Consider the following 11003-nt stretch of genomic DNA (forward strand, 5'->3'; position numbering starts at 1 on the left):
TGGGATATACCCTTTGGGTGGTTGATGATGCATGGAGGGGATTGGAACCATGGCAGTGATATGATATACGATGGAATGAATGTAAAACTAAAGTTTTCCCATGTAAACGATCATATAATTCACAATAAAACATTAAAAAAATAAAAATTTGGGCCTATTCCATGACTTATCAGCTGTGACTAATCCAGCTTGAATCACTGAAACCAAGACAATTATTTTAAGGGATGGCTGTGTTGATTTCAAGGTATAAAATTTTATACCTCCATTGAGATTGGCCCTAAGAAAGCACTCTGCTTTCATATGGTCTAGAAATTGTGTTATGCTCTAAGTGTTAGCCATTATTGTTGTTATTGCAGTCTAATATTTTTAATAGTTTTGAAAGCTTAATTATGTATAAAAATTCTTAATTACTAAATATTTGATCAGTTAACATAGAAAAATAATGGTGACATCTGTACTAACAACACTAAGCTGTATGGAAAAGTAGTTACTCCAGAACAGGGGTGGGGAACCTTCTTTCTGCCAAAATTTATGATTTTATGGGCCATACAAAATTACCAACTTAAATATTAGCCTGCTATAAGAAAACAAAAATCCTCACCACTGGACCAATAAACAGTATTCTTAAAAACGGAGAAAAGATTGAAGTTGTCAAAGACTTCATTCTTCTTGGATCAACTATCAACTCTCATGGAAGCAGCAGTCAAGAAATCAAACGACGTATTGCATTAGGCAAATCTGATGCACAAGACCGTTTTCAAGTGTTGTAGAGCTAAGATGTCAGCTTCACTACTAAGGTGTACCTGACCCCAGGTCATGGTATTTTCAATAACCTCATATGCATGTGAAAGCTGGACAGTGAATAAAGAAGACTGTAGAAGAATTGATGCTTTTGAGTTATGGTGTTGGAGGAGAATATTGAAAGTGCCATGGGCTGCCAAAAGAACCAACAGATCTGTGTTGGAAGAAGTGCAGCCAGGGTGCTCCTTGGAGGCCAAGATGGCCAAACTTTGTCGCTCATACCTTGGACATATTGTCAGGCGGGACCAGTCGCTGGAGAAGGAATATAATGTTTGGTAAGGTGGAGGATCAGAGAAAAAGAGGAAGACACCCAGTGAGATGGATTGGCCAAGTGGCAGTGTGGCAACAGTGGTGAGGTTGGCCCAGGATCAGGCAGTGTTTCGTTCTGCTGTGCATAAGGTCTCTATGAATCCATAATGACTCGATGGCACCTAACAACAACAACATATTTAATTAACTCACGCCTAATGTGATGGCTTGGAGTCCTGGTATGGTGCTGTGGGTTAATACACCAGACTGCAAAGCCGTTTGAACTGCAAGCTTGGCGATTCAGCTCACCAGCTACTCCTCGGAAACCCTATACAGGATCACTATTGGTTGGAAATGACTTGACAGTACTTAACAACAACAAAAATATGATGGCTCTGCCAAGGCAACCACAGGTGTGTGTTTTGAGCCCTTTAGCCACTTTGCAGGAAAAAGAAGAGGCTTTTTTTCTTCTGTGAAGATTTTTTCAGGGTGCCTGTAAGTCAGAACTGACTTGATGGTACTTAACAACAACTGTTTGTTAGCCTGACTGAGTTGGTGGCATTTGAACATTGAATCATGAATGCGTGCATACTCATTCATCAGTGTGAAAATTGATATCTAATGCAAGGAAAAGTTCAAGAAAGAAAGGGGAATTTATGCTTTACTTATATTTGGGAGCCCAAACTTTCTTAAATTTAACTTGATGATTTTGCTTTACTATAGTCTTGTTCTTTTTACAGGAACTTTCATATACATTCTATTTTCTTTCCTTTTGCAGTGTTTAATGTTTTAGTATGGTTAACTTAGATTTTAAATTTATCATTTTTATCCTTATACCTCCCAAAAAATGTGATTTTCTGTAGAAAACATGAAGAAAATTATGAGTATGGCTTATAAAAGGTGTTTTCATCAGGGAATTGATATTCTTAGTTTCAGTTGGTTAGATGTTATGACAGTTTTAGTTTATGATTTTAGTAGAATTAAATAGTTAATTTAGTAGAATTAATGGAAATTGTTCATCTTTGAACATAAATTGATGAAGAAAAACTTTGTCTCCTTAGAGTGTTTGGGTTGCATTTAAAAATAATTAATAAAAATAAATGCACCTATCTTTTTCACTAAAAGTTGATTTTTAAAAATTATGTGTTAGGTCTGTATAATTATTAGTGGGATATGACTTTTAAAAAGGCCTAAAGGAAAAAGGCAAACATAAACATTTGTAATTGTTTCCTTTGCAAGGTGAACACTGAATTACTATTTTGAAATATTCTAAAACTCTCATATTGCTATGTAAGCATCTTTGACAAGTGAAACTATTATTGTCAAATGAAAAGAGATTGTATGCTTAAAATTCAATTAAGCAAATTGATGTTTTCTATTCCCCCTTTCTAATGTTCTCTTATTCTGACAGATCACTATTAAAAACCAAAACACAAGCTATGCATTTATTTGACTGTCATGAAGAATTAAAAATAAAAACAAGATGCTGTGGCTATCAGTTTTTATTAAAACCAGCTGCTGTGGCTTTATAATGGAAACCAGATCAAAATCAGCCCAAACCTCTGAGATTCAATTTATATGCTGAATGAACCAACCTGTTCTGAAAGAATACATCTTTTTTTTTGGACATTGGAAAAAGCTTGCACAGCTATCTCGTTTGATCTTTAACATGAGTCCTATAAACTAGGGAGACCAGGAATTATCTCTGTTTTACAGATGAGAAATTTGAAACAGAGGCTTGAGTGAGTGACTGGCTTAGGCCAATTACTGCCAGAAATAATGTTAGAGTTCCAGACTCCTAATTGTACATGTTGGAGTCTCTTAGCTCTACATCTACAATTCTCTTCCAGGCCTCTATTCTGCCTTGACATTCTAGGATTGTGGCAGTGATATGCTCTAGCTGGATTCTGTAAACTGTGAGAACCAATTCTGCAATATTTAGGAATTTTGTGAGTTGTTTGTTAGTTAAAATTAATTTCAACCATTGATCACTTGAAATTAGCTATGGGGGAAATATGTATATCATAGAAACGGGCAAACACTAAAAATCAGTGTGTGTGTTAACTTGTTGTTTCCAAAGACTTAGTTTACTAATACACCAATGACAGTTTCTAAGTACGTGAGGAGGCTTCAAAAAGCTTGTGGAATTTTTCCATTATCCTTTAATCCCATTGTTCCATAAACTATTTGAGGCCCCCCTCATAATTGGAAGAAGGAAAACAAAAACTGGGACATAGCAATGTAATTAAAATGTACTTTTATAAATTCATTACTTATCTAGTCTTGTTATGGTTAGGTACCACTGAGTCGATTACAGCTAATAGAGATCCTATTTACAACAGAACTAAACACTACCCAGTCCTGCAGCATCTTCAGAATTAATTATGCTGAGCCCATTGTTGCCAATATGTCAGTCCATGTTATTGAGGGTCTTTCTCTTTTTCTCTGACCCTTCATTTTACCAAGCATTATGTCTTTGCACAGGGACTGCGCCCACCTGAAAAGATACCCAAAGTATGAAAGATGAAGTCTCGTTATCTTCACTTCCAAGGAGCAATCTGGCCATACTTTCCCCCAAACAGATTTGATTGTTATTAAGCACCATCAAGTTAGTTCTGACTCATAGTGACCCTGTATAGGGTTTCTGAGGGGTGGTTGGTGGGTTTGAAGTGCCAGTCTTGTGATTAGAAGTCCAGTGCTTCTCCTATATAGCACCATACCAGGTACGTTCAATATTCTTCACTAGCACTATAATTCAAATGCACTGTTTCTTCTCTGGTATTCCTTATTCATTGTCCAACATTCATATCCATATGAGGCAGTTGAAAACACACTGGCTTGGGTCAAGTGCATCTTAGTCCTCAAAATGACATCTTTGTTCTTTAACACTATAAAGAGGTCTTTTGTACCAGATTTGCGTGACGCAATATATAGTCTGATTTCTTGACTGTTTGCTTTAGTGTTCCTTGTGGATCTAAGTAAAATGAAATCTTTGACAACTTGAATATTTCTGCTTATTATGATGTTATTTATTAGTTCAGTTATGAGAATTTTTGTTTTGCTTTTATTGAGGTGAAATCCATACTGAAGTCTGTGGTATTTGATCTTTGTCAGAGTCGCCTTCATTTCCAGCAAGAAAGGTTGTGTCATCTGCATACCACAGATTGTTAGTGAGTCTTCCTCCAATCCTGATGCCACATTCTTTTTTATATAATCCAGTGTCTGGGATTATTTGCTCAGCATGCAAATTTAGTAAGTATGTTGAAAGAAGACAACCCTGGCACACATTTTCCTTGATTTTAAACCATTCAGTATTACATTGTTCTGTTCAAAGGACTGCCTCTTACTCAATGTATAGGTTCCTCATGAGCACATGAGTGTTCTAGAATACCCATTCTTCTCAATGTTATCCATAGTTTGTTGTCATCCACAAAGCTGAATGCCTTTGCATAGTCATTAAAGCACAAGTAAACTTCTTTCTGGTATTCTCTGCTTTCAGCCTGGATGCATCTGATACAGCAGTGATACCCCTTACTCCATGTCCTCTTTTGAAACCAGCTTGAATTTCTGGAAACTTCCTGTTGATGTACTCCTATATCCATTTTTTAATCATCTTCAGCAAAATTTAACTTGCGTGTGGTATTAATATTCGTCATGATTTCCATACACTGTTCAGTCACCTTTCTTGGGAATGGGCACAAATATGGATCTCTTCCAATTGGTTGATATAGGTAGTTGTCGTCCAAATTTCTTGGCCTAGACGAGTGGACACCTCTAGCACTGCATCACTTAGTTGAAACATTTCAATTAGTATTTCATCAATTGCCAGAGCCTTGTTTTTCATCAGTGCCTTCAGTACAGCTTGGGCTTCTACCTTGAACACCATCAGTTCTTGATCATATGCTACCTCTTGAAATGGCTAAACATTGACCAATTGTTTTTGGTACTATGACTCCTTCTGTATATCTGTGTATTCCATACATCTTCTTTTGATGCTTTCTTAATTGTTTAGTATTTTGCCCACATTGTTGTTAGGTACTTTTGAGTTAGTTCCAACTCATAGCAACCTTTTGCACACAGAATAAACCACTGCCCACTCCTGCACCATCCTCACAATTGTTCTGCTTGTGCCCATTGCTGCTTTCATTGTGCCAATTCATCTAGTTGGGGGTCTTCCTGTTTTTCTCTGACCCTCTACTTTACTAGGCTTGGTGTCCTCCTCCATGAACTGTTCCCTCCTGATAATATGTCCTGATGATACATTTGAAGTATTTTGCCAATAGAATCCTTTGATATTTCAAGTTGAGGCTTGAATTTTTTCTTCAGTATGTTAAGCTTGAGAAATACTGAGTATATTTTTCCCTTTTGGCTTTCTAAGTCCACGTCTTTGCGCTTTTTCACTATAAATAGCACAGCTTTGTCTTCCAGAGCTACCCTTTAAAAATTTCTGTTCAGCTCTTTTACTTCCTCATTTTTCCAGTTGCTTTAGCATCTCTAAGTTCAGGAGTAATTTTCATATTCTCTTCTGACATTCCTTTTGGTCTTTTCAATGATCTTCTACTTTCTTCCTGTATGATGTTCTTGATAATGTCCTACAATTCCTCTGGTCTTTAGTCATTAGTGTCTAATCCGTCAAGTCTATTCTTTAGATGGTGTAGAAGTTCAGGTGGGATATACTCATGAACTTGTTTTAATCTTTGGCTTCAACCTGAACTTGCATATGAACAATTGATAGTCTATTCCCCAGTTTGCTCCTAGCTGTGTTTTGGATGATAATAATTGAGTTTCTCTATCTTTCCACTGATATAGTCTGTTTGATTCTTGTGTATTCCATCTTCTGAGGTCCATATGTATAGTTGCCTTTTATGTTGTTGAAAAAGGGTATTTGCAATGAATAAGTCATTAGCCTTGCAAAATTCTATCATGCAATGTACAGCATTAAAATTGAATATTCCAAATATACATCCTTCCTCTTTGTCTTAATTTTAGGTTGATGAGGTTGTTAGAATTCTTCAGTTTAATCATCATTGGTTTTAGTGATTGCTGAGTAAATTTAAATAATAGTCGTATTAGCTGATCATCCTTGTAGGCATATGGATATTATCACCGACAGCTCATTCCTTTTAGATAAATCTTGAAATTCTGATTTTGAAGATGAATATGATGCCATTCCTCTTTAATTTGTCATTCTCTTCTTAGTAAACCATATGATTGTCTGATTCTAAATGACTGATGCCAATCCATTTCAGCTCACTATGTGTAAGATATTGATCTTTATGTATTCTATTTCATTTTTGACATCTCCCAGTTGTTTTTGATTCATACTTCATATTTCCATTTTTCACTTATTAATGGATGTTTGCAGTCTCTTTTTCGTATTTTGATTTTTGCCTCATCAGTAAATGAAGGCCCTGAAAACTTTGCTCCATCCATATCACTAACGTCATCTCTCCTTTGAGGAGGCAGTTCTTCCCCAGTTAGGGGATCCTCTTCTGGCATTACATCAGACAGTATTCTGGTTCTATTCATAAGGTTTTCAGTGGCTAACCATTCAGAAGTGGTCTGCTTCTTCTCCTTCTTCCTAGTGTGTCTTAGTCTGGAAGCTCCGTTAAAACCTGTCCTCAATGACTGATCCTCTGGTATTTAAAATACCGGTAGACTAGCTTCCAACATCACAGCAACACACAAGCCACTACAGTAAGACAAACAGACAAGTGGTAGCTGTATCTCGTATATCTAGCATGTCGTTGTTGTTGTTAAGTGCCATCAAGTCGATTCTGACCCATAGCGACCCTGTATAGGGTTTCCAAGGAGCAGCTGGTGATCTTAAGCCACCGACCTTACAGCCTACACCAACCTTACAGTCCAGCGCATTAACCCACAGCACCACACCAGGACTCCTGTGTATCTGGTATAGAAGGCACTTTTTCTGCTTTTCATAATATTAGAAAGTTACTGCTAATCAGTATGTAAATATGGACTAAGAATATCAGGGAATCTGGAATTAAACTTAAGTTTTCTAAGGACCTTAGAAACAGTATCTATTCCTTAAGAACTTGGTCTAGTCTGAACCGTTCTTAAAAGTTATGGCATGCTTGTCGTTTCTCTTCTTGAATCTGTGTCTATAGAGCTGCACACATTTAGAATTTGTTTAATATGAATTAATCTAGTCTCTTTATGAATACAGTAAAGTCCTTGCAGATTAGGCTGTGAACATCCCTTCCTTATTTTCTCTGAATAAATATTTAATCATCACGTAGTCTGTCTTGCTTTTTACATGTTATCAGGAGGAACCAGTCCCTAGAAAAGGACACCATTATTGGTAAAATGGAGGGTCAGCAAAATAGAGGAGGACACCCAAAGAGATGGATTGACACAATGGAAGCATCTGTGGGTTCAAATGTGACAATTGTGAGGATGGTGATGAACCAGGCAGTGTTTTGTTCAGTTGTGATTAGGGTTGCTATGAGTCAGAATCAACTGAACTGCACCTGACAACAAACAAAGTACTATTTATGACGCTCTGTTCTCATTATATGATTATAATAGTCATAAAAAAAACTTCCTATCGTTACAGAGCTTAGAGTCTAGTGCACAGTTAGTATTTATTTTTTAAAAATGAAAAATTGTTAATGTGCTAAATACTTTGAAAAAGAGTATCTCTGGTAGTGGGTTTTTAACTTATCCATAAGGAGGTCATCAAATGGTTTACTGGGAACTTGGTGATTAAACTGAGATCTGAACAGTGAGAAGAATTAACTTGAAGTTATTAGGTCTCAAATATCATTTCTTTATGTAGACCTCCTCTGTCCTAGGAACCCTGGTGGTGCAGTGAACTAGGCATTGGGCTGCTAACCGAAAGGTAAGTGGTTCAAACCCACCAGCTGATCAAAGCCATATAAATGAGTCCATCTGTTCCTGTAAAGATTTACAGCCTTGGAAACCCTAAGGAGCAGTTCTACCCTATTGTATTGATTGGGTCACTATGAGTCAGAATTCACTGACAGCAGGAGGTTTTCTCCGCCCTGCCAACCTGAATCATTTCCCTGTTGTAGCTTCCTATCTCATCCTGGATTTTCTCTTCGTGGTGCTGTCAAATCCATTGATTCTGACTCATAGCAACCCTGAATAGGGTTTCCAAGGATCAATTGGTGGGTTTGAACTACCAGCCTTGCAGTTAGCAATTCAGTGCTTATCCTATAGCACCATTTCTGGACTCCCACTTTGTAGTTGTTGTTGTTAAGTGCCGTCTAGTCTAGGCTGTTCTGACCCACAGTGACCCTGTATAGTGTTTCTGAGGAGCGGCTGGGAGCTTGCACCACCGACCTTCCAATTCAAATTGACTTTGTAGTCCAGCGCATTAGCCCACAGCACCACACCAGGACTCCCACTTTGCAGTAGTAACCACAAATTGTAATTAGTGTACTTGTTAGGTGTCTGTTGTTCCTATTAGCCTATTGTCCTTATAGCTAGTAGAATATATATTTTGTTCACCTTGTTAGTTCCAACAGGTACATGACACATAACAGTTACTCAATAGTTACGTCTGTGTTTACCTTCTTTCTCTTTATCTCTATAATAATGTAAGGATATGCCCTGCCCACCTCTCAGTTATTGAGAGGATGTGATAATATAAATGGATGAAAAGACAAAGTCAGAAAAATAAAACAAGATCCAGTTTTGTGACACAGAACCCAGGGAGGGAATAAAAAGAACTTAGGTGTAGCAGTGTTGTCTAGGAAGAGAAAGAACAGCTGTTGGATTTGTGAGCAATATGAGTCCACCAGCATCTCTAAACCCATCAACTGCTCTGTCGGGGAAAGACCTGGCACTCTCCCTAAAATTATAGTCTGGGACACCCAAGGAGCAGTTCTTTGTCTTGCAGGCTTGCTTTGAGTTGGAAATGACTTGATGACACCTAACAACAATTCTTATGTACTCATTCATCTTGCTGATAGAAAATTTGTGAACTGGATTACAAAATACTTTCTGAAGTGATTTTATAGTCTGATACTGATTTTTTCCTTGTGAAAAGTCAAAGGAATATGTAAATGAACACTTCATTGAAAATAGGTTTACCTCAGATTGTCTGGATAGCATATTGACATATGTGCTTTGAAGGATTGAATAGGACTTTTAAACTCCTGTCGTTTAATGACAGGACCCTGGGCGACATTTTCCCCTATTGTACTTTTTGTATATTTCTCAGATTTAAAAAAAAAAAAAAAAAAAAAGTTTATGATTCTCTATATATTACTTTATAATGAAAAAGTAAACAAAACATTTCTTAAAAAGTGACAATTGGTTATGAGTTTGGACAGACTATGGAAGTGTGCCTATATGCTTAGACGTTTTGGGACTATATTTTAGATTTTTCATTAACTCACCTAAATCTCATTACAGTTTTAGTATACTAATGTTAAATGTCCATTGGATCTTTTTTTGTATACCCATCTGTATGTATCTTCAGAGCCTGAGCTCTTTGAGGGTGGAGAATTTTATGTCTCTTTCTAACCCTTATCATAATTTCTGGCAGTAACACATATTTGTTGAATGAATAACTCTTTTCGAAACTGAGGTGCCATTATCTTTTTATTGCCTTCAGTCTATGTGCCTTTCTTTTTTCAGATCACAGTTCTGGAAGCCACGATGAATGGCCACATTTCAAATCATCCCAGTGGTTATGGAATGTACTCATCTCAGATGAAGTAAGTTGAAAGGTTTATACTTATTTTTTTTTTTCAGACTTGTTTATATTTTAAATGAAAATATTAGTGTTACTTGTTTATGTTGTTCATTCTCATTAATGTTAACATTACAAATTTACTGTGTCTGGTAAGAATAAGATAATCAAGTAAATATAAACCCTAGTGATAATGATTTTATTGTTGAAAAAGGTTTCATTCTAATATTTTGCATGTTAGTACTTTTCCCAAACTGCTTATATACTCTACGTCAGATCTTTCTGTTTCTCTGTAGTATCCTATTATTTTTAGTTATAATATATCAGCATTTCAGTAGTTAATAAATACCATTTTTTCTAAATTACCAAGTTACTTACCCTTGTGTTAAAAAAGAAAGAAAGAAAAAAGATGACAAGGCAAACAAACAAAACAATTCCCAAGTCTCTGAGTTTAACTTGAAATCACAATCCTGATTTAAGTGGGCATCACCTTAAATATTGTAGTTAATGTTGTTGCTATTCTGTATTGACAGTTGTGATGTGTTAGTTTTCCAGTCATTTTCAGAACCAGATTATTCCCATTATAAAGAGTTATGGTTTGTTTTCTCTTTCTAAGATTTTCACAAATTTCTTCAGTGTTGGTCATTAATAGCCAACAGGGAAGAATATTAGGTGCCATCTCAGTCTTGTCCATTAGTTATTCAAGCCAGAAAAATTTGACTATATCCTCAGTTCTTTATTTTTTCTTAAAACAAATATTCATTGGTTCATTCATTTATATTAATTTTTCTGTTAAAGAACCTTTTCCCCCCTCCTCCCTGCCTTCTGTTCTTTCTAATATTTGTGACCTTTAGCTCCTTCCTGAATTTTTACATTACCTTGCCATTAGCTTATGGATCATCTTTGAAATTTTTTCAGATCATGTCATTTCCTAGTCTATTTTCAGTACTCAGAGGATAAGAAATAAATTCTTCAGCATAATGTACAAAGTCTTTCTCTATGTATTTTGAATTTCATTTTCTAGCAATTTATGGGATTGTGATGTAGGTGCTTTGGAATTTTTATTTATAGTTGTGAATTTTACCTGCTTACTTTGGACTTTGATCTATTACAATGGCCTTTTTTTTTTTTTTATTACAGTGGCTACGGATCACCGACCTTTTCTCAGATGGATAGAGAACATAGTTCAAAAACAAGTGCAAAGGCTCTTTATGGTAGGTTTGCTTATATGGGATGTAATTCTCATTTTAAGACCTTTAAGACCTTCCCC

The 11003-nt window shown here is 36.2% G+C and overlaps 1 protein-coding gene across 1 annotated transcript in view; it reads left to right on the forward strand.

Annotated features, from left to right (window-relative positions):
• The window catches only part of EPS8 (epidermal growth factor receptor pathway substrate 8), a 285097-nt gene that overhangs the window by 153110 nt on the left and 120984 nt on the right, over window positions 1-11003 (forward strand). The window contains exons 2-3 of the mRNA XM_006866026.1: window positions 9679-9758; window positions 10874-10947. Coding sequence (XP_006866088.1) covers window positions 9700-9758; window positions 10874-10947 — 133 coding nt within the window. The 5' untranslated portion in view covers window positions 9679-9699. The remainder of the gene's footprint in view (window positions 1-9678; window positions 9759-10873; window positions 10948-11003) is intronic.

The sequence above is a fragment of the Chrysochloris asiatica genome, unplaced genomic scaffold, assembly GCF_000296735.1.
Source record: "Chrysochloris asiatica unplaced genomic scaffold, ChrAsi1.0 scaffold00086, whole genome shotgun sequence".
NCBI classification, from domain to species: Eukaryota; Metazoa; Chordata; class Mammalia; order Afrosoricida; family Chrysochloridae; genus Chrysochloris; species Chrysochloris asiatica.